Source organism: Zalophus californianus, chromosome 6 (assembly GCF_009762305.2).
Source record: "Zalophus californianus isolate mZalCal1 chromosome 6, mZalCal1.pri.v2, whole genome shotgun sequence".
Taxonomy (NCBI): domain Eukaryota; kingdom Metazoa; phylum Chordata; class Mammalia; order Carnivora; family Otariidae; genus Zalophus; species Zalophus californianus.
The window spans coordinates 61503687-61528419 of record NC_045600.1 but is presented as its reverse complement, the minus strand read 5'-3'; the positions used below and the strand labels follow the sequence as shown (position 1 = coordinate 61528419).

Genomic DNA, 24733 nt, shown 5'->3' with positions numbered 1-24733 from the left:
AAGTTGTAGAACACCACAACTTTTACAAACTGATGGTCTGCCTTGTTCTTACAGTAATAAAAATTTTAAAACCCATCAAGAATACTTCCTTTATACAATAAGGTTTTATTCTAAGCATAATTGAACTTTTAATAACTTTAATCATAGTAACATAGAGAATATGAGTTAGTTCTATAGCTCTACAAATTAGTTCAAAAACCTTCTAGGAAAAACTACCAGTGATCTACAAGGAGAGCCTTAGAAATATGCATTAGAAAAACAAAAAAAATTTTCCAAGGTACCTTATAAACTAAATGGTGTAGACATCAAATATGAAAAAGGTGCATGTCAAAAGCATTCTTATGGTCAATGTTAAATAATGCCAAACGATTTTTTTACTCTATTTCTTGGGAGAATAATGGTGTGTAATAACCTGCTTAGTATGTTTTTATTATCTTTTATCTTTTAAATGCTCTTCACATTTCAATCCCATAATTTATCCTCTGTATTTCTCCTGCTTTACATTTCAGTAACTGCTTATATGCTTGCTTCCACTTTGGTATAAAATCCCTGTGGCATTAAAGCTATGTCTAATTCACACTTGAAACTCCTACAAGCCTCACTGCTAAGTAGTTATCAACATACAGCACACACATTGTATACAAAGGACTGTATTCCTTCCTAAGGCTATGTGCACAAGGGGAGCCAAACACTGCTCTTGATTTTGAACAATTTTATTAAGAGCTACAATGCAGTTTTTATCCATTCTCTACTTACCTGACTAATAGATACTCGTTTGGGAGGTCTCCCTCTTCTTCTGTTAGTAGGACTAAAGATAAATGTGGGTGGATCATCAGGGAAGAAATAAGAAAAATCTTGTTCTGCTATTTTATATGTTGAAAGAGATGATGCCTTCATAAAAAAAAAAAGACATAAGGTACAGTAATAACACCATTAGGAAACCACATATAGATGTGCTTTAAAATGTCATAGGACTGCTGTTAAAGACAAGGTCAAAAACATTAGAATTTCATGTGTTAATAAACAGTAACACACATTTAAAAATTTTCTCTCCCTTATGGTTTTTATTTTATTTTTTATTTTTTTTTAAGATTTTATTTATTTATTTATGAGAGAGAGAGAAAGAACAAGTAGGGGGAGCAGCAGGGAGAAGGAGAAGGAGATGCAGGCTCCCCACTGAGCAAGGAGGCCCATGTGGGACTTGACACCAGGACTCTGGGATCATGATCTGAGCTGAAGGCAGCCGCTTAACCAACTGAGCCATCCAGATGTTCCTGTTTGTTTTTAGTTTTCGGGATAAAATATACTGATTCATCAGTTGCAGATAACACCCAGTGCTCACTACATCAAGTGCCCTCTGTCATTCCCAACACCCAAGTACCCCATCCCCCACTCCTCTCCCCTCCAGCAACCCTCAGTTTGTTTCCAAGAGTTAAGAATCTCTTATGATTGGGGTGCCTGGGTGGCTCAGCTGTTAGGCATCTGCCTTTAGCTCAGGTCATGAGCTTCCCTTCCCCTATGTTCATCTGTTTTCTTTCTTAAATTCCACATACGAGTGAAATCATTTGTCTTTCTCTAACTTATTTCACTTAGCATAATACCCTCTAGTTCCATCCACATCATTGCAAATGGCAAGATTTCATTCTTTTTTGATGGCTAAGTAATATTCCATTGTGTGTGTGTGTGTGTGTGTGTGTGTGTGTGTATGCATACACACACCAATATTCTTTATCCAGTGATACACATTTTAGCTGGTTTACTTGATCTATTATTAATCAGCTTTACCAGAAAGATAAAAAACCACAATTCAGAGGAATGTCCCCCCATAAAATATGCAAGAATGCTTCAACAGTTTCTTAAATTATAAAACTATTTCAAAATTATGTTTATATGATAATCGTCTTTGGTTTGCATTGCTTTTGACTAATTTTGTATGGAATTTTCTATGTAAATAATCCATATATTTAACCTTACAAGTCCACTGTATTAACCCAATAAATTTTTCTCAACCATTTCCTAACTGCTGAATATTTAGATTTTCCCTGCAATTGGGGGTGATAAAGACTTTTTTTTTAAAGATTTATCTATTTATTTGAGAGAGTGAGAATGAGAGAGAGAGAGAGTACACGAGAGGGGGGAGGGTCAGAGGGAGAAGCAGGCTCCTCGCCGAGCAGGGAGCCCGATGAGGGACTCGATCCCAGGACTCCGGGATTATGACCTGAGCCGAAAGCAGTCGCTTAACCAACTGAGCCACCCAGGTGCCCCAAGACTTTTTTAACTTAAAGACTTTATGTATCAAATTTTAAAGCTGATCTGGCAAAAAGGAGAAATGCTGATAAATTCTTATCAAATTTCAACTCAGAATTTAAGTTCAGCAAAGTCAACTTCAGTTTTACCAGAAGTTGTGTGGTTTTAGGATAATTGCTAAATCCAAAAGAGTTTCAAAACTTGTTCACCTTTCATCCATGTCCAACTCTAAACTTTTTATTTTTGGCTAGCAATTCTGAAGATTATTTTTGGTCTAATAGCCAAGATCATCATTCTTTCTAAGAAAACATGCCATTTACAGAAGTATCTTTCAGAAAATATACAAGAAAATAATGATACAAAAATTTAAATCATTAAACAAAATACACTTCAATTAGGAATTAAATTTTCTGTGTGATAATTGTAATCATGGTAGAACCTAACTTTTAACATTTAAAACTCAATCAGTTCTGGCCATCATAATAAATCAAGAATCTATTAAGATTTTATATTAAAGTCTATTAAGATGGTTGTCGACTATCCTATATAAATAACGCCTGGATATATAGAATTGCCCTTTAAATATGAATATAAAGCATATGGGTGGTTTCTTCTCAAATATATATGCTCAAAAAAGGTCAAAATAGATTTTAATACATCAATTGCCAATATTCCTTATTCATACACACATAACACAATAAACAAATACATCTTTGTGTTCTTGTAGTACTCCTAATAGCAGACCACACTCACCACATTGGGTATTAAACTATTGTTTTTGGGTTTGTGTGCAAGTACACTAGACTATCCACTAATAATTTTTTTATACTCTATGAGAAAAATGTTTACTATCACTTTAATATTTATTTATTATTTTCTAAAGATTTTATTTATTTGTCAGAAATAGAGAGAGAGATTGAGAGAGAGCACAAGCAGGGGGAGCGGCAGGCAGAGGGAGAAGCAGGCTCCCCGCTGAGCAGAGAGCCCTGCGTGGGACTCAATTCCAGGATCCTTGGGATCATGCCCTGAGCCGAAGGCAGATGCTTAACTGACTGAGCCACCCAGGTGTCCCAATTTTCACTTATTTATTAAGTAAAGTTTAATTTCTGTTTGTGTTTACTGACTGTTTATTTTCCTTCATGAAAACCTGCTGATACTTTTTACCATTTTTTCCCAATTGTTGTTTTTGTTCATTGATATGTAAGAAACTTCTGTAAATTAGGGAAATTGGTCAACTTGCTATTTATGATACACGTACTAGAACTCATTTCATATACTGACTGATTGCCTACCAGTGCCAGCACTGTTCTAGCCACTTCTCACAGTATTTGAATCCTTTACTTTTTGTAAGCATCTTTTTACCTGGGTATCTGTGATTTTCAATGCTGTAGATTGAGCACAATTTAAGCTTTTTCCTCTTATCAAGACAAATACATAAATATGCTCACATTAACAAAATTATTTCAGATGATTCTATCTTATGTTTTCAATTTTTTGTATTTCGTCCTTTGTGAATTTGATCATGCCTATTTGTCTATTTTTCTACTAGGATATTTATGTTTTTCTAATTGATTTGAGCTCCTCATTGTATTCACTGAAAGTATTTTTCCTTTAGCACTTGCCCTTGAAATCTATTCATGACATTTTCATTTTTATTTCTTTTTGAAGATTTATTTATCAGAGAGAACACATGCGTGCACGTGCAACGGGGGGGGGGGGGGCGGGAGGGGCGCAGAATCTTCAAGTAGTCTCACTACTCTGAGATCATGACCCAAGCTGAAATCAAGAGTCAGATATTTAACTGGCTGAGCTACCCAGGCGCCCACCCAGGTCCCCTTTAACCTACATTAAGTTTATATTGTCAGATAAGTCTTATCCTTGGTATTTTTCTCTTGCTCCTTCTAAGTACTTTAGGATGCATAACATTAAGAATTACTTCATTTCCTTTTTTCCCCCTTCGAGTTGGTTCTAACTTTGTTTTTCCAAAGTTAACCACGTGTCCCAGTTTTATTTGTTAAATAATCTATCTTGGTCTCTAGAGACTTGAAATGGTACTTTTCACATAAACTCATATCTTTTTTTTTTCATTTCTTTTCTTTTGATGTAACACAAATCTTTCTTTTGATGAAATACACAAATCTTAAGCATATAGCTGATTTCTGACACATGCATACATCTCTCTACCCATTCTACTCCTTTTTTACTTAGTATTTCTCCCAATATGAGTTAAATATTTCTGTTAAAAAAAATTAGTCTTGGGGCACCTGGGTGGCTCAGTCGTTAAGCGTCCGCCTTCGGCTCAGGTCATGACCCCAGGGTCCCGGGATCGAGCCCCACATCGGGCTCCCTGCTCAGCAGGAAGCCTGCTTCTCCCTCTCCCACTCTCCCTGCTTATGTTCCCTCTCTAGCTGTCACCCTCTCTGTGTCAAAGAAGTAAAATCTTTAAAAAAAAATTAGTCTTAGTTTTTTTTTAACTTTTTATTTATTTTACAATGTGAGGTTTCTAAACTTCATTTTTTTCCCCCTCTTAATGATTATGAATAAAATATAATCCATCTGCTTGGTATTGGTCTCTGATGTTCTTTTTATTATATGAATTGTTTTCCTAACTAGTAGGATCTATTTTAGCATTGTTCTTTGAATTTATTTTTGTGAGCCAGGACCCCACTTAGAAAAATACAGATGTTCCCTTCCCCTGTAACATTTTCTTTTTCCAAGTTTTCCATCTCTTCTTACATGTCTTGGTTGATCTTTTTTACAAGGGGAAAAAAAATGCAGTACCTGAGCCATCTAGCAATTCTAGCAATTGCAAAAATAGTTTTAATTCAATAAATAGAAAGAAGATTACTAAAAACTGGCTCCAGATAAAAAGAGAACTATTTTCAACCAACTTTGAAATAACATTTCTGCAATATTTCAAGTTTATAACACAATCTATCTCTTTTTTTCTTCCTTCCAATAAATAATTTCACTGTTCTGATTACCTTAATTTTAATGACTCCATCTTGTGGTTCACAGTGTTGCTTCAGAAAAAGCTTTAATTTATCACGAGAAAATAAGTGTTTTCTCCGACTGCCAGGGGAAAAAGGAGGAGAAAGAGTAAAGTGTTAGTATCAAAAAATTCAATTTGAACTCTATACTCTCCGAAAATCAATAACCTCAATTTCAAGCTTAGGAAAAGAAAGAGATTTCCTTTTCCAATAGTATTTATGTATAAGTTATGAGAAACTTTATACATAAGTATTTATGTGGAATGTTATAAGATCAACTTAAATGGATTTATTATAAATGTCCATTACAAACATAGTATACACATTTTTTGCATAAGAATCACTTAGAAATCAAATAAACCTCAAGGAAAATATACTACAGAGTAAACCTAATTTTAAAAAATTAGATGATCATTCCTAGAAATATCACCAATGAAATTCTTTAAAAAATTAAAATCAGCAGGCTACAAGATATCACATAACACTAAGTCAATATTCAAATGGATAATGTGAACGTTCTTGAACATAGGTTGTTTCAATTTCTAAAATATTTTGTATTTAAACTTCGTATGGCAGCCAACAAATTCATGGGATTAAAATGAAAGAGAATTAGAATTAAGATTCCAAAAATATGCTGTTTTTGATTCTTCCTTGCCCCCAAATTCAAAAACCACCACCACAATGGTAACAAACACAACCAAAAACAAATCAAAACAAACAAAAAAAATACCCCTAAACACCCAAGTATTTCTGGAAAAGTTCTGGAAAGAAAGTAAATGTTTTAATTGAATTCTATGTATTCCTTCCAAGAAAAGCCAAGTTAAAGACTTCTAAGAGTGCATAAACAATAAAGGAGTTTTAAAGTAGTAGCCTCCTCAAAAATGTATATTCTTTTCTTAGAGAAAGGACCATAATGAGAGAAAGGATTGGCTTACTGTGCTATCCCACCACCATACATAGAGTAGATGACAATAAGGTTAATTATTTCTTGACTATTGAATAAATATACTAGTCCTCAAGAATTGTATTGTCCTACATAGCACCCACTAGCCTACTTATAAAAAAAAGTTAAAAAAAAAGTGTGAATAATCTATGAGCATTATTTTGGGAATACTATTTTTCAGCATATAATAAAATGCAATACACTCCAGAGTTCTTAATGATGGACCCCCAAGATCCAACCAAACAAAAAACTACACATACCTCCTCATAGTTATAGAAAGTAATATATTTGACTCAGGATTCACTCAACACTTATGTTATTACCACTTTTCTTTAGACTCATCAGTATATATGAGGCAAGAGGTACATGAGAATAAGTAAAATCATTTTATTTTATTTTTTAAAGATTTTATTATTTATTTATTTGAGAGAGATAGAGAGCACAAGCAGGAAGAGCCACAGGCAGAGGGAGAGGCAGAAGCTTAGCAGGGAGCCTGATGGGGAGCTCAATCCCAGGACCCTGGGATCATGACCTGAGCTGAAGTCAGACGCTTAGCTGACTGAGCCACCCAGGCACCCCAAGTAAAAGCATTTTACATCAAATGAAATGCAAGATTGACTACTGGGTGGTAAGTTGATAGTTGGCTGATAACGTCAATTTACTTTCAGGTGACTAAGGGCCTAACCTCAGCAGGCAACAAAAGGGATTGTCCTAAAATAGATCTGTGTAACCTAAAGTTAATTCCTTTAAATATTAACCACTCATCACCCCTCTTTTGATTAGGACTTAAACAGGAATTTATTTTTTTATTTACTTAATTTTTTTTTTAAAGATTTTATTTATTTACTTAGAGAGAGCATATGCGCGAGCAAGGGAGGGGCAGAGGGAGAGAGAAAGAATCCCAAGCCGACTCCATGCTGAGCACAGAGCCCAACTTGGGGCTCAATCTCTCGACCCTGAGATCACGACCTGAACTGAAATCAAGAATCAGACGCTTAACTGACTGCACCACCCAAGCACCCTTCAAACAGGAGTTTTCAAAGATACTAAATTGTTATTATTTAACTTTAAGGAATGGAAGAGACTGATCAGATGTCTGTGTCCAGTGAATAAAATACTACAAATGTGATGTGTTTGTAAGTACCATCAGACTTCTCAGCATTGGAAACTGAGTTCTCTCATGAGAAGTGCCTCATAAATAGGATCCTTTTTAATTTTTTAGACTGAAGACTCTTTGGGATTACTTACAAAGGGCTCATGGAGTCCATTAGGATTCACTTAATCAGTCTATAAGTGTACATTTATTTTAAAAAGGGAAGCAATCACTTGCAACACTGTTCTATAGCAAATCTTAATTGAATGCAATTATTCTATTTGAAACCAGCATAGATGAGATAACCGAGTTTTACCTGATTTGTGTTGCTTTAACAATAGCACACTCATACAATTCTTTTTTAGTGGGTTGCACCTTGTACTTGAATAATAAGGGATCGACTGCATCTTTTTTCTTCCTAAAAAAGAGCAAAGATACAAATCAATAATTTGTTTGAAAATGTGAGATTTTATTTTATTTTTTTAACATTTTATTTATTTATTTGACAGAGACAGCAAGAGCAGGAACACAAGCAGGGGGAGTGGGAGAGCGAGAAGCAGTCTTCCCACTGAGCAGGGAGCCGATGGCGGGGCTTGATCCCAGGACCTTGGGATCATGACCTGAGCCAAAGGCAGACGCTTAACAACTGAGCCACCCAGGCGCCCCTGAAAATGTGAGATTTTTAAACAGAAATATAGTTTCTAAGAACACACTGTAACAGATTCTAATGCATTTTTAGTTTAACTAGGATTTTATAAGTTACTGACATCCCTCACTGTTCTATCAGCCAAAATAGTACAAAGCACTATTTTATGTTAGGTAGGTATTTTACTCATTCAATGAATTTTCCTGTGTGAAGAAATTAACTGAAGATGAATAAGCACAAGTAAAGTACCCAGTTTAGGTAAGATAGATTTGTAAACAAACAGCTCTTGGAATCGCTTTTAAGCTTTTTTCTTTAAAAAGATTTTATTTATTTGTTTGAGAGAGAGAGAGAATGAGAGATAGAAAGCACGAGAGGGAAGAGGGTCAGAGGGAGAAGCAGACTCCCTGCTAAGCAGGAAGCCCGATGTGGGACTCGATCCCGGGACTCCAGGATCATGACCTGAGCCGAAGGCAGTCGCTTAACCAACTGAGCCACCCAGGCGCCCTAAGCTTTTTTCTTAATAGCTATGTAAAGCAAGAGCAAAAGTGGAGATAATGTAGTTTACCCAGTTTTAAGAATTGGCAGAGGCTATACATTTAATCCTTGTCTCCACCAACTTCTCATCTTGTTTTTCCTTTGAGGATGCATTCATCCATCTGTCCAATAAATAGTTAAGAGACTACAATATGCCAAAAACTAAACAATAAGGATTAAGTAGTGAACAAAATAGAAATACAGTGGGGGAGATACAGGCAAGCAAACAAACAAAAATATACAACAGGGTAGGAGGTAAGTGCTATGAAAGGAATACAGTGCAGGGTGGAAGTACTCTATTTTATATAGTGACAATCCTGATAAACTGACAAGACAGGCCTGATAAGAAGTTAACATTTAAGCAGAGATCTGAAAGAAAAGAGGGAGCAACTCACAAGAAAATTTTGGGGAAATGAGTTCAAAGGAAGAGAGAAAAGAGTGTGTAAAGGCCCTGAGGTGGAAATAGGCATGGCTTGCACAAGAAGCAGAATAAATAAGGAGAATAAAAAATCCAGTCAGAGAGGAAGCAGAAGGGCCAGATTATAGGCCATCAATATAAAGGTTTTGGATTTTACTCTGAAAAGACACTAGAGGATACTGAATACTGGGGAGATAATGATATAACTTACACTTCAGAAAGGTCACTCTGGCTGCCAGACTGTGGGGCAAGAGTGCAAACAGGGACATCCATTAGAAAGCTAGTGCAATGAACCAAGTGAGAACTGACGGCAGTTACAGACTACGGTGGTAGTGGGGGCAGCAGAGAGACAAGTGGTTGGATTCTTGAAAAGCTGCCTCTGTGAATGCAAGTGCATATATAATGGGGGTGTAAATAAGGGTTATTGAGAAGAAAATGACATGAAAGGATTATAAAAGGGGCGCCTGGGTGCCTCAGTTTTTGAGCGTCTGCCTTTGGCTCAGGTCATGATCCCAGCCAGGGTCCTGGGACTGAGCCCTGCATCAGGCTCCCTGCTCCGTGGGAAGCCTGCTTCTCCCTCTCCCACTCCCCCTGCTTGTGTTCCCTCTCTCGCTGTGTCTCTCTCTGTCAAACAAATAAGTAAAATCTTTTTTTTTAAAGATTTTATTTATTTGTTTGACAGAGAGAGAGAGAGAGAATGAGAGAGAGAAAGCACATGAGAGGGGGGAGGGTCAGAGGGAGAAGCAGACTCCCTGCTGGGCAGGGAGCCCGATGCGGGACTCAATCCAGGGACTCCAGGATCATGACCTGAGCCGAAGGCAGTCGCTTAACCAACTGAGCCACCCAGGCGCCCACAAATAAGTAAAATCTTAAAAAAAAAAAAAAAAAAAGAAAGGATGATAAAGGAAACATTTAGCAATGAGGGTCAGATATGGCCAAAGTGTGATAAATACAGTATACACTGTCTTTATAGAAATTCAACATGGAAGGGATGTATGAGACAATCACACAGAACTGAAGTATCTGGGGCCCCTGGGTGGCTCAGTCGGTTAAGCGTCTGCCTTCTGCTCAGGTCATGGTCCCAGGGTCCTGGGATCGAGCCCTGCATTGGGCTCCCTGCTCAGCGGGGAGTCTGCTTCTCCCTCTCCCTCTGCCCCTGCTTGTGTTCCTTCTCTCGCTGTCTCTCTCTGTCAAATAAATAAATAAATCTTTAAAAAACAAACAAACAAACTGAAGTATTTACCTTTAACAGCATTAACTTCCTAGTTGGAGCACCAAGGATCTTTACATTGAGACCCAGTATACACAGGAGATATATTTAATCCTTCAACCTGACTATATGGAATGCAGTCTAATATTTTCTCTTCTATTAAAATTCATTATTAATTTCACAACCTACATGAGGCTATAACCTACAGTTTGAAAAGCACTGTCCCAAAAGAAGCGATCAAAGAGAGAAGTCTAAGTGTTCAGGGCGCCTGGGTGGCTCAGTCGGTTAAGCGTCTGCTTTCGGCTCAGGTCATGATCCTGGAGTCCCGTGATTGAGTTCCACATCAGGCTCCCTACTCAGTGGGGAGCCTGCTTCTCCCTCTCCCTGCCACTCCCCCTGCTTGTGCTTGCTCTCTCTCTGTCAAATAAATAAATTAAAAAAAAAGAGAGAGAGAGAAGTCTAAGTGTTCAGAGAGCAATACTGATGTGAGTTCCCAATAAAGGAATTTCTTGGAATGAAAAGAGGGAAAAAGAAAAATGGGTTTTGATGAATCAACAGCAGTTGTTTAAGAACAGACTTGATTTTTTACCTTGATATCATTTTTTGAATTGGTGCTAACTTAGCAATTAATCACTACCATTTTATACATATAAGGGGTTGATCAAGTATAATATAGATTGCACTTAAAAGATTTACTACCAGTTGCAGTATATAATTATATTTTAAGTCACAATTATAAAGGCATAAATATATTTATATATTACTTGTTTATAGAAAACTTGTATATGGAGTTTATCTTAATGGATTTAAGGCTATAAAAATGTGATTTCTGTGTGTACATAAAACTATTTTTTGTTTTTTCTTGCTATATCATGAAATTCGTTTCTGAAGAGAAAACATAACAGAATTAAAATCATTTTTTCCAATCAGTGAAAATATTCTTATGGGGGTTTTGCTATAACTCTTACATAAATTCTATATAGGATAAAATCATAACTGGATTATTTCCAAGGAAGTACAGCTATTAGAGACCAACACAAACTGCTTGTCGTAAGGATTCACCTATAACATAAGAATTAAAAGATAGTATTAAAAAGAAATCCCATTTTAATAATTTTTCTCCCTTGCTTCCTAAAGCCTAGGCCTAAATAGCTGGAATACTAAATTGAATGTAGTGATCTTAGCCATGACTGTGACTAAGAGACTGATTTTCTAATAACAAGTGTTACTAGCTCTACACTGGTACATTAACATCAAATATTATATTTATAGAAATTAGATTGCAATTCCAATGATTTATTCACAAAATTTTATCACTTATTTTATAAATACACCATATTTCAATATGCCTAGTTATACATACATTTTTTGGGGGGGGAGGGGCAGAGGGAGGAACTCCCAAGCAGGCTCTATTGCGGAGCCAGACATGGGGCTCAATCTCACAACCCTGAGGATCATGACCTGAACCAAAATCAAGAGTTGGACGCTTAACTGACTGAGCCCACCCAGGCACCCCAATATGCCTAGTTATATACATAATTTAATTTCCACTTTTATTTTCTCATAATGGTAATTGTTTTTGTTGCTATCCCATGGACAATATTTGATACTAAAGAGGCAGTTATAATTTTTTTCTATAGCAGTAAAATAGAAATGACAAAGGACCAAATAGTTAAGTTTTTAGCAGAAATAGTTACTTATGGTGTTTTGTTTGTTTGTGGAATTTAAAATGCTAAACTGACCTCTCATACATAAAATTTCATATATGAACTACAATTAGCAAAACAATTAGGTCTACTTCTTTAAAAGTAACACTCAGATTCCATAATCTTACTAATAATTAAGCAGGTTATCATCATTACAGCCAGATTACACTTCATGAAGGAAGTCAGTTGCATAGTATTTCACAATATACTCTTTGAAGTTCCTAAAATAATTAGTTTTCCTTGTGCTCTTGCAAATTACCACCAGGATATAAGATGTTACCAAAAATGTATCCTTGTTCCTTTCTGCCCGTGGATGCTGCAGAGTAAGCATCTTTCAAGTCTCCCCTCCCATCGCCGTCATGTCTAAGTCAGAGTCTCCCAAAGAGCCTGAACAGCTGCGGAAGCTCTTCATTGGAGGTTTGAGCTTTGAAACAACCGATGAGAGTCTGAGGAGCCATTCTGAGCAATGGGGAACGCTTACGGACTGTGTGGTAATGACAGATCCAAACACCAAGCGCTCCAGAGGCTTTGGGTTTGTCACGTATGCCACTGTGGAGGAAGTGGATGCAGCCATGAACGCAAGGTCATACAAGGTGGATGGAAGAGTTGTGGAACCAAAGAGGGCTGTCTCAAGAGAAGATTCTCAAAGACCTGGTGCCCACTTAACTGTGAAAAAGATTTGTGTTGGTGGCATTAAAGAAGACACTGAAGAACATCATCTAAGAGATTATTTTGAACAGTATGGGAAAATTGAAGTGATCGAGATCGTGACTAACCGAGGCAGTGGCAAAAAGAGAGGTTTTGCTTTTGTAACATTTGATGACCATGACTCTGTAGACAAGATGGTCATTCAAAAATCCCATACTGTGAATGGTCACAACTGTGAAGTAAGGAAAGCCCTCTCTAAGCAAGAGGTGGCCAGTGCTTCATCCAGCCAAAGAGGTGGAAGTGGTTCTGGAAACTTTGGTGGTGGTCGTGGAGGTGGTTCTGGTGGGAATGACAACTTTGGTCGTGGCGGGAACTTCAGTGGGCGAGGTGGCTTTGGTGGCAGTCACGGTGGTGGCGGATATGGTGGCCGTGGGGATGGCTATAACGGACTTGGTAATGATGGAAGCAGCTTTGGAGGTGGCGGAAGCTATAATGATTTTGGCCATTACAACAATCAATCCTCAAATTCTGGACCCATGAAAGGAGGAAATTTTGGAGGCAGAAGCTCTGGCCCCTATGGTGGTGGAGGCCAATACTTTGCCAAACCACAAAACCAAGGTGGCTATGGTGGTTCCAGCAGCAGCAGTAGCTATGGCAGTGGCAGAAGGTTTTAATTACTGCCAGGAAACAAAGCTTAGCAGGAGAGGAGAGCCAGAGAAGTGACAGGGAAGCCACAGGTTACAAGAGATTTGTGAACTCAGCCAAGCACAGTGGTGGCAGGGCCTCGCTGCTACAAAGAAGACATGCTTTAGACAATACTCATGTGTATGGGCAAAGAACTCGAGGACTGTATTTGTGACTAATTGTATAACAGGTTATTTTAGTTTCTATTCTGTGGAAAGTGTAAAGCATTCCAACAAAGGGTTTTAATGTAGATTTTTTTTTTTTTTGCACCCATGCTGTTGATTGCTAAATGTAATAGTCTGATCATGACACTGAATAAATGTGTCTTTAAAAAAAAATGTATCCTTGTTCATGTACTATTTTTAGGTTAGGATAATATTTTTATGATATTTTAAACTTTAAACAGCATCTGCCTACAGGTGACTCCATAAAACTCTGATCCACTGTAGAGGATAAAAGCAGTCTGACCTTAAATTTTTATAGCCTTAAATCACAACAGCAGAGTATATTATTAACAAAGTGTTATCTATCTACCAACCTGAGTTGCTACAAATACCATAGTTTCTTCTACAAATCCTAAAAGCAACTAGACACACTCACCAGTACTTGGCATACCTGAATCATACTGAAATCAGATGGTAAACTAGTGAGTATTTTCAGGACTGTCAGGACTATTTCAGTCAGTACTGGCTATCAATTTAGTTAAATTTTCAGAGAATTTTCTGATTGCAAATGAACTTCACTATTTGGCTCTTTCATTAAGAAAGGAAACTTGTGGGGGGCACCTGGGGGGCTCAGTTGTTAAGTGTCTGCCTCCGGCTCAGGTCATGATCCCAGGGTCCTGCGATCGAGCCCCGCATCAGGCTCCCTACTCTGTGGGAAGCCTGCTTCTCCCTCTCCCACTCCCCCTGCTTGCGTTCCCTCTCTCGCTGTGTCTCTGTCAAATAAATAAAATCTTTAAAAAAAAAAAAAAGAAAGGAAACTTGTGCAGTGCCTGGGTGGCTCAGTCAGTTAAGGGTCTGCCTTTGGCTCAGGTCATGATCTCAGGGTCTTGGGATCAATCCCAGCATCAGGCTCCTGCTCTGCAAGCAGTCTGCTTCTCCCTCTGCCCCTCCCCAGCTCATGTTCTCTTGCATGCTCTCTCTTGCTCTCAAATAAAGGAAACCTGTATCAAGTAGTTATACAAATTGTGATTTTAACAAGTGAGGATTTTCAAATATAAATTTTCTTTATATCTATTAGTAATTTTGGAGGGAAAGGAACAACAGCAGACATAAGTATAACTACTTAACCCATTCTTTTTTTTTTTTTTAAGATTTTATTTATTTTGACACAGAGAGAGAGAGAGCAAGCACACACAAGCAGGGGGAGAAGCAGAGGGAGAGGGAGAAGCAGACTCCCTGCCAAGCAGGGAGGCCAATGTGGGACTCGATCCCAGGACCCTGGGATCATGACCTGAGCTGAAAGCAAACGCTTAACTGACTGAGCCACCCAGGCACCCTTACTTAACCCACTCCTGATGGGCAAACATAAGAGATGAGTAAAGAGAGGAACATCGAGAGCAGATACACAATATGTATATTTCAGAGTACGACTATAGACAAAACCCTAAATCTCTTTACTTCAATATTATATGATGCAAATTATCTTCTCTAAAACATAGTCCAATCTTTTATTTAGTGCTATAAATACTAGCAAGTCAATTTTTAAAATAAAATTTGCTTGTACATACATAAAATAAATGAGTAATTCTAAATTTACAGTATTCCTTATTATACAATCTACACAAAGTATCCTAGTGGTACAAAAATTAGCCTCATTTCATTCTCAAGTATATTTCGGGGGTGCCTGGGTGGCTCAATCAGTTAAACATCTGATTCTTTGTTTCAGCTCAGGTCACGATCTCGTGGTCGTGGGACTGAGCCCCACGTCAGGCTCTGCACTCAGCGTGCAGTCTGCTTCAGGTTCTCTCTCCCTCTCCATCCCACTTGTGCTCGCTCTCTCTCTCTCTCTCAGATAAATTTTTTAAAAAAGTATATTTAGATTGGTATTCAAAACTCTGTCATAAATCCCATGGTAAACAGCTAGATAGGAGAAAATGACTTCATATGTTACTCTAGAACTCCGTTCTGGCAAAGATATTGGAGAGTACTTCAAGAATGCTGAGATTCAGAGAGCACTAAAATGTCCAAGGCTGCTATGTCTACGACTTTGTCCATGGCTTTGTGATAAGAAGAAGAGTAATAATTTTCTCATAGTCTCTTTCACAAACTTAGTTTAAGAAGCACATGTTTAGGATGCTCCTGGGTGACTCAGTTGGTTAGGCGGTTGCCGTCAGCCTCAGGTCATGATCCCAGGGTCCTGGGATCAAGGCCCACATTGGGCTCCCTGCTCAGCGGGAAGCCTGCTTCTCCCTCTCCCACTCCCACTGCTTGTGTTCCCTCTCTCTCAAATGAATAAATAAAATCTTAAAAAAAAAAAAAAAAGCAGCAGCACATGTTTAAGGTGTTAATACCCATCTTCCAAAATAAATAAGTGACCTGCTTCCTAAAACCTTGACTGCTGCCCATCAACAAAAGCGGACCTACAAAGGTAAATACATAGTTACTGCTTAGTTCAATCAGATTCTGCAGTAAGTGCCCAGACTGATGAGTAAGCTAATAATATGTTGTTTTGAGGGAATGCAACTTTATAAAAAGTCAAGCTTTTAATTTCTTACTTTTACTTTGAAAAAATAATCAATATGCTCCCCCAAATGTATCAAAATATTCTATTTAAAAAATTCTGATGACCAGAATAAATAAAGAACTCTCAAAACTGAACAAAAAGACAAATAACCCAATTTAAAAATTGAGATACTAGCCATCCCACTAGGATGGCTATAATCAAAAAACTCGAAAAACAGTAAGTGATGGTGAGAATGTGGACAAACTGGAATCCTTAAAAATTGATGGCAAGTATGTAAAATGGCGCAGTTGCTGTAAAAAGCAGTTTGGCAGTTCCTCAAAAAGTTAAACAATTGTCATATGACTCAGCAATTCTACTCCTTGGTACATAACCAAAAGAATTTAAAACAGGGACTTGAATAGGAGGCCATACATCAATATTTATTGCAGCATTATTCATAATAGCCAAAAGGTGAAAACTCGAGTGTCTATCAACAGATGAATGGATAAACAAAATGTGGTATATACATACAATGGAATATTCACCCATAAAAAGGAATGATTATAACAAATGCCCTCATCTCTTTCTAAAATACAGACAGGTATATCAAAAAGCTCTATTGTAAATCTCAACATACTACGACATGGATGAACCTTGAAAAATAGTACTAAGTGAAATAAGCCACACACAAAAGGACAAATACAGTATGATTCCACTTATATGAAATACTTAGAGTACATAAATTCATAGAGACAGAATGCAGATTAGAGGTTACCAGGAGATGGAGGGGGGAAAATGTAGAATAATTACCTAAGAGGTACAGAGTTTCTGTTTGGGGTAAAGAAAAGTTTTTGGGAATAGTGGTTATAGTGGTATGACACTGTGAATGCAATTAATGCCATTGAATTATACACTTAAAAAGGTTAAAACAGAAAATATTATATTATATACATTTTAATGCCCCCCCCCCCCCCAACCCAGGAACGCTGGTGACCATTTTGAGCACCTAGGCTTAATTCTAAATATGCTGCCTTAGTATGTCTCACAGATATTATGAACTAGGTGATGCTGGAAAATTTTTCTAACTCTGAACTTCCATTTCTCCTCAGTGATAAAAGAATATGACCATCTACCCTTATAGAATGGTTCTGAGGAATAAAATAAGAGAATCTATGTGGGTGCTGTTATACAGCTCAACTAATGGAAAATGCCCAAGAAGTAACTGTTCCATTCTCATCCCTTCAACCTACCTACTGAAACATGAGAAATTCCAGATTACATTTTGTTGTCAGGGAACAACCTAGAAGTAAATTTCTTACTCACTTAGGTTAGGGAATTAATAGAAATGACAGAACAGAGGTCCAAAGATGATTATGTTTCACTCTTCCTGGTATATTAGGATACAGTAGCATTGTACAAACAAGTAGGCATTTTATGATGTTGATGTATAGAGAAGGCTCAGATTCTTTGAGAATCACAAACAGGTTACAATATCTGTGAATAAAGTAATTAATTAGCTTTCTCACTTTTCCTATACCTAGGGTCTATCCCAAGTACTTATATTCATGGAATAAGGCACAACCTATTTAGGCAGGAAATTATGGGTCAAATTCAATAATACTCTGTGATAAGCTTGTTGTAAGTGGCAGAAGTGGAACTGATAAGAATATATATTGCCACATATAACAGGTAAAATATTTACTATTACTAATTGGGATTATGAATTAACTTGCTTTGTACTCAAGGTAACAAATTAGCTACAAACTATGCATGTAGCTCATATTCAAATCTAAAAGGAAGAGAAAGGACATTAATGAGCTGAATAATAGAGTGCTGAACCTAAGAGTCTAGACATTCCTCATCCTAAAGCACCTCACAGCATCTACAAGAATTAGAAGATTAGGTTAAAAGACACTACAAAATAGGGGCGCCTGGATGGCTCAGTCAGTTAAGTGTCTGCCTGCCTTCGGCTCAGGTCATGATCCCAGGGTCCTGGGATTGAGCACCATGTCAGGCTCCCTGCTAGGAGCCTGCTTCTCCCTCTCCCTCTGCCTCTCCCCCTGCTTGTGCTCTCCCTCTCTAATAAATAAATAAAATCCTTAAAAAATAAAAAGTTATGGGGCGCCTGGGTGGCTCAGTCATTAGGCGTCTGCCTTCGGCTCAGGTCATGATCCCAGGGTCCTGGGATTGAGCCCCACATCGGACTCTCTGCTCAGCGGGAAGCCTGCTTCTCCCTCTCCCACTCCCCCTGCTTGTGTTCCCTCTCTTGCTGTCTCTCTCCCTGCCAAAATAAATAAATAAAATCTTTAAAAAATAAAAAAAATAAAGGTAAAAATAAAAAGTTACTACAAAATAGGCTTAAATGATAAATCACTTTAAAACGAAAAAATTTAGAAAAATAAATGCTTACTATATTTATTTTTTTTAAAGATTTTATTTATTTATTCATGAGACAGAGAAAGAGAGAGGCAGAAGCAGGCTTCCCGCTGAGCAAGGAGCCCGATGTGAGGCTCAATCCCAGGACCCTGATCATGACCTGAGCCTAAGGCAGACGCTTAACAACTGAGCCACCCAGACACCCCAATGCTTACCATATTTAAACATCAATTTAAGTAATGTCTCTTATGTACAAATCTATATTTAACCCTTCAAAACTCATACATTATTAACTCCATTTAAGGGATATAATCTTTCATACACTGCAAACAAAACACATGAACTACTGTCAGAGCTGCTAATACTCAATAATTTTGCATCATAAACCCTATATTCAATGAGGGACACAAACAAAAGACCTATAAATTTCTTTTTCTGCTTAATAAAGTAGCAACTGAAGAAAAAATGAGATATATTATTCTGTAGAAAACAGTATGGAGGTCCCTCAAAAAGTTAAAAATAGAAATACCATATGATCCAAATGAGATGTATCAAAAGACTTAATACATAGGACCATGTCATGCTTCATTCACTCACCTAAAAATCATTTTTGGAGTACTAGTTAGATGACCTTGTGCAATACCAATTAACATTTCTTTTTTTTTTTAAAGATTTTATTTATTTATTTTTTTAAAGATTATATTTATTTGTTTGACAGAGAGAGACACAGCGAGAGAGGGAACACAAGCAGGGGGAGTGGGAGAGGGAGAAGCAGGCTTCTCACGGAGCAGAGAGCCTGATGTGGGGCTCGATCCCAGGACCCTGGGATCATGACCTGAACCGAAGGCAGACGCTTAACGACTGAGCCACCCAGGCGCCCCTTTATTTATTTGACAGAGAGAGTGACAGAGAGAGAGAGACAGCAAGAGAGGGAACACAAGCCCCCCCAATTAACATTTCTAAAGCTCAGGTTCTTCTTGTTAAATAAGGATAACAACATTCTTCCAGGAGTGACTAATTAGCACAATGCCTGGACAGCAAATGCTCAAATGCTATAGTTCAAGTTAGAAGTTGAATTACAAGGTTCTGTAAGACAGAATTTGATAGTTATTGATATTTCAGATGCAAAGGAGATAAAGAAAGTAGTTAAGAGTGGCCTCAGGGAGTTAATATCCATAATACATAAAGAACTGATACAATTCAACACCAAAAAACTCCAAATCATCCAATTAAAAATGGGCAGAGGACCTGAACAGAAATTTTTCGAAAGAACACATACACATAGATGGCAAAGAGACACATTAAAAAATGCTCAAGGGGTACCTGGGCGTCCAACTCTTGATCTTGGCTCAGGTCATGATCTCATGGGTATTGGGATCAAGTCCTGAGTCAGGCTCCCTGCTTGGCAGGGAGTTTGCTTGAGACCCTCTCACCTCTTTCTTTGTCCCTCCCCCCCATTCGTGCATGCACACTCTCTCTAAAAATAAATAATTCTTTAAAAAAAAATGCTCAACATCTGGGGCTCCTGTGTGTCTCAGTTGGTTAAAGCAGTGTGACTCTTGATCTCAGCTCAGGTCTTAATCTCACGGTCATGAGTTCAAGCCCCACGTTGGGCTCCACACTGGGCGTGGAGCCTACTTAAAAAAAAATGCTCAACATCACTAACAATCAGGGAAATGCACCTGTCAGGATGGCAAAAATAAAAAAGATAAGAAATAAGTGTTGGTGAGGATGTGGAGAAAAAAGAATTCTTGTGCACTATTGAGAAGAATGTTAACAGGTACAGCCGCTGTGGAAAACAGTATGGAGGTTCCTCAAAAAATTAAAAACAGAAATACCATATGATCCAATAATTCCTTTATTGGATATCTGCCCAAAGGAAACAAAAACATAAATTAACAAAGATATATGCACCCCACCCCTATGTTTATTGCAGCATTATATATGATTGCCAAGATATGGAAGCAACCCAAGTGTCCATCAATGGCAACTCAATTTACTCCACTGAATGAGTAAAGACACACACACACACTGGAATTTAGGCAGCCATAAAAAAGATGAGATCTTGCCATTTGTGACAACATGGGTAGGACAAACACCATATGATTTCACTTGTATGTGGAATCTAAAAAACGAATAAATAAACAAAAAGCAGAATCAGACCTAAGCATGGAGAACAAATTGATGGTCGATGGGGGGGATGGGCAAAATGGGTGAAGGGGAGTGGAAGATACAGCCTTCCGGTTATGGAATGAATAAGTAACAGGAATACAAAGGCACAGCATAGGGAATATAATCAGTGGTCCTGTAATAGCATTGTAGGGTGACAGATGATATCTATACTTCTGGTGAGCATAAGTATAGAGAGATGTTGAATCACTATGTCTTTTTTTTTTTTAACGTAAGCTTTATGCCCAATGTGGGGCTTGAACTCACGACCCTGAGATCAAGAGTGATATGCTCTACACACTGAGCCAGCCAGGAACCCCGAACTGCTGTTTTAAATCTGAAACTAATATAACACTGTGTGCCAACTATGCTCAAAAAAAAAAAAAAGGCAGCCTCGGGTTAGGTTTCTGATTAGAATATTATGGTACTGTTCACTGACAATAGGGAAGAAAAAGACACAAGACAGACTGGAAAAAGCATTTTTAATTTTGAGGTGCCTAAAAGGCAGAGAGGGAATAGAATGGAGCAATAAAGATTTAGATAGTTGTGGAGAACAGAGGGAGTGGAGCTAAAGCATGTAAGAAGACTTTTAATCAGTTGAAGACTTAGCTCAGATTTTAAATTTACCTGTAGACAATGCCAATCTACATGTGCTTGTGTGATTTTTCTCCAGGAGCGCTCAGCTGACCCAGGCTGTCAACTAACTGAATTGCAGAAGGTTAGTTTCTCTACCATATGCACCATAAGTGATTAAGTATAATAAAGCACAGAATTAATTTTCCCAAGTAAACCAAATTGGAATGTTTAAGTGTAACTGAATGAGGTGAACTTCAATTGCTCCTATGCAGCTGACTAGAGTTAACTAGGTACTTTCAATTTTGCAAATTCTAACACGTGTTGTTGAACCACGTCACTTAGATGGATTTTACACTCTATGATTACAAAGGAAAAAAGGAAGGATTAAAGAGAAAATTATTTCAATAGGGTATCATTAGCCAATCTGATATACATTTAAAAAAATAATAAAAATCACTTACCCATTTTGAAAGGAAATGTTTTGTGTTTCTGAATCATCACTATCACTGATGATAATAGTTTCTCCATCGACACTGCTGACATGTCCATTAGCAAAGCCATTCTGATGTGATGGAGGGAGGACTTCCAAAATCCTACACTGTAACCTGAAAGAAAATGATACATTAAAAAACACAAATTATCTGATATTTATAATCAAGCATTTCAGAACAATCTAATTATTCTGAACAACTTTCTGAAAAGATATTTTGTTTTGTAGAAACTGACTCATTGATGTAACCAAATTAATAGAAAATCTGTAACATCAAATTTAAGCAAAGTTTAGCTACAATTTAAAATAATGCAAACGTCAATTTATCAAGATTCTTAGCAATTATATTCCTTTTTTTTAAAAAGATTTTATTATTTATTTGTCAGAGAGAGAGAGAGAGGCAGGCAGGAAGAAGGAGAAGCAGGCTCCTTGTTGAGCAAGGAGCCTGATGTGGGACTCGATCCTAAGCCCTGGGATCATAAGCTGAGCTGAAGGCAGAAACTCGACTGACTGAGCCACGTAGGTGTCCCAGCAATTATATTCTTAACAACTAAAGTTACTGGTTAGAAAATCAAATACTGGCATAATATGTCATTATACGGATTGGATCTTACAGTTTTTCAAAGCATCCAACATTTTAAATTCTGAAATTTTCCTGATCATAACCTTTTTTATTCTCACTGTAGCTTTTGTTGGCATTTCTGATCTCTATAAAATTTCCTATTCACTAGTTCTACTGCCTCTATTTTTTTTAATTAACATATAATGTATTATTGGTTTCAGAGGTACAGGTTTGTGATTTACCAGTCTTATATAATATCCAGTGCTCATTACATCACATGCCCTCCTTAATGTCCATTACCCAGTTCCTCCATCCCCCTACCCCCCTCCCCTCTAGCAACCCTCAGTTTGTTTCCTATGGTTAAGAGTCTCTTATGGTTTGTCTCCCTCTCTGGTTTCCTACTGTTTTATTTTTTCCTCTCTTTCCCTATGATCCTCTCTTTTGTTTCTCAGGTTCCACATATCAGTGAGATCATAAAATTGTCTTTCTCTGATTGACTTATTTCGCTTAGCATAATACCCTCTAGTTCTATCCATGTTGCTGCAAATGGCAATATTTCATTTTTTGATGGCTGAGTAGTATTCCATTGTATATATATACCATATCTTCTTTATCCATCTGTCGATGGACATCTGGGCTCTTTCCATAGTCTGGCTATTGTGGATACTGCTGCTATAAACATTGGGGTGCAGGTGTCTCTTCGGATCATTACATTTGTATCTTTGGGGTAAATACCCAGTAGTGTAATTGCTGGGTCGTAGGGTAGCTCTATTTTCAACTTTTTGAGGAACCTCCATACCGTTTTACAGATTGGCTGCACCAGCTTGCATTCCCACCAACAGTGTAGGAGGGTTCCCCTTTCTCCACATCCTCGCCAACATCTGTTGTTAGATGACTTGTTAGTTTAGACATTCTGACTGGTGTGAGGTGGTATCACATTGTGGTTTTGATTTGTATTTCCCTGATGCCGAGTGATGTTGAGCATTTTTTTCATGTGTACCTTGGCCATTTGGATGACTTCTTTGGAGAAATGTCTGTTCATTTCTTTTGCCCATTTCTTTATTGCCTCTAGTTTGAGTTCCCTAACCTCTGCCCACTCTATCTGGATTTTATGGGCTGCAACTTCAGACATATTCACCACAATTGAAATATTTCTCTATCCCATTTTTACTATGCCAATTTGCAATAATTAAAATGTAGTATATCTACAATGGAATATTATTCAATACAAAAATTAAAATGAAGTATAGATGAACTTTGAACACATTATGCTAAATGAAATAAACCAGAAATAAAAGGCCACATAGTATATGATTCCATTTATAGGGAATATTCAGAATAGGCAAATCCATAGACAGAAAGTGGATAATCGGTTGCCAGGATCTGGGGGGCAGAAAAGAGAAGAGGGCAAGAGAAAACAACTCTTAGGCAATCCAGGGGGAGGTTTTATTAACTAAGAGTATCTTAAGTAGATATACACCTATATTTACCAATGGGGTAAATCCCTTTTCTCTGAGAAAAAGTGGTTCAAGATTAGACAATTAGCTATGTATCATTCATTTGGTCATCCTACGTACCATAAACAAGTTTTGATATATTGTGGGCATTCATAAAACTGCCTGTCTAGTCACCATCCCCATTCTCCCAGGAACTTCATTCTTCCCATACCCCACCTCCCTCCACATGGCTGCTAGTAGAGCCGTCATGTTCCCACAGGGTCCTGGCCAGAGTTAGTTGATATTGGGTGGGTACCTTTTTGCTGAGCCAATACATCTTTTCCAAGATTTTATTTTATTTTTTTAAAGATTTATTTACTTTCAGAGAGAGGAAGAGTGAGCGAGAGCACATGTGTGTGTGTGGGGGGGTGCTCAGAGGGACAGGAGAGAGAGAATCTTAAGCAGACTCCCCACTGAGCATGAAGTCTGACATGGAGCTTGATCTCACAACCCATGAGATCATGACCTGAGCCAAAATCAAGAGTTGGACACTTAACCAACTAAGCCACCCATGCGCCCCAATCTTTTCCAAGATTTTAAAATTTGGAATCTAGAAAGCAAAAATCAGTCCTGTTGGCAGCCATGTTTCCTGCCATGAGAAGCATGTAACTGCAGTGAGAAGATGAAGCCAACAAGAGAGAAGAGAGGAGAGATGACAAAGATATTAGAGGCAATCAATTCTCTTATTCCTGTTCTTCCTCAGACTTAGCTGTGCTTTGCTCATCTCAGGTTTAGCTATTTAATCTTTCCTTTGATTCAATAAACTGATAACTGACCCTTTTATCTCTGTTTTTTTTTTCAAAATTAATTTTTGTCACTTACAGCCAAAATAAAGAGAATCATACAATTCCAGAAAGACAAACAGTATATTCAGAGTGGACTCATTTTGGGAAGCTGGTGAATTTTTATAAAATAATAGCACATATTTTCATTAGTGTACATTGTATCACGTACTTATTAACTCTCCATTAGAAGTACATCTTTAGTATACTCTAAAATATCTAATAGTACTGTTAGGCACAGAGAAAACAAGGACCATGGATTTCCTGCTAGGAAATATTTGCACTATACCCAAATTGAAGAAAGCAATTGGTTTTATACCACCCCAAGATTTAAGAATCGACAAAATGTAGACTATGTAGGTAAATCCAGCCCTCAAATCATCATCTTTCTTGGCTCATTTTCCCTCATTCTGAGTGTTACATAGGTTCAATTAAAAGTATCATACGTGACTCCTTTACAACTTGCTCTTAAAGAATTGAGAACAAAGGGAGAGGA

At 37.5% G+C, this 24733-nt stretch overlaps 2 protein-coding genes across 7 annotated transcripts in view; one reads left to right on the top strand and one right to left on the bottom strand.

The window, feature by feature from the left end:
- The window catches only part of BAZ1A (bromodomain adjacent to zinc finger domain 1A), a 96010-nt gene that overhangs the window by 39670 nt on the left and 31607 nt on the right, over positions 1-24733 (bottom strand). For all 6 annotated transcript variants that reach the window (XR_004820125.1, XR_004820123.1, XR_004820126.1 and 3 more), the window contains 4 exons: positions 21369-21512; positions 7590-7691; positions 5232-5319; positions 757-891 (listed from right to left, as the gene is read on the bottom strand). Coding sequence is in view for 2 of the 6 variants with exons in the window: in XM_035727934.1 (XP_035583827.1) it covers positions 757-891; positions 5232-5319; positions 7590-7691; positions 21369-21512 (469 nt within the window). In the remaining 4 variants the exon portion in view is untranslated. The remainder of the gene's footprint in view (positions 1-756; positions 892-5231; positions 5320-7589; positions 7692-21368; positions 21513-24733) is intronic.
- LOC113909015 (heterogeneous nuclear ribonucleoprotein A1-like) lies at positions 12112-13109 on the top strand. The gene has a single exon (XM_027569863.2). The coding sequence runs from the start codon at positions 12147-12149 to the stop codon at positions 13107-13109; it is 963 nt and encodes a 320-aa protein (XP_027425664.1). The 5' UTR covers positions 12112-12146.

Coding starts and splice junctions, on each gene's coding strand:
- LOC113909015 (XM_027569863.2), top strand. CDS start 12,147: ATGTCTAAGTCAGAGTCTCCCAAAGAGCCTGAACAGCTGCGGAAGCTC.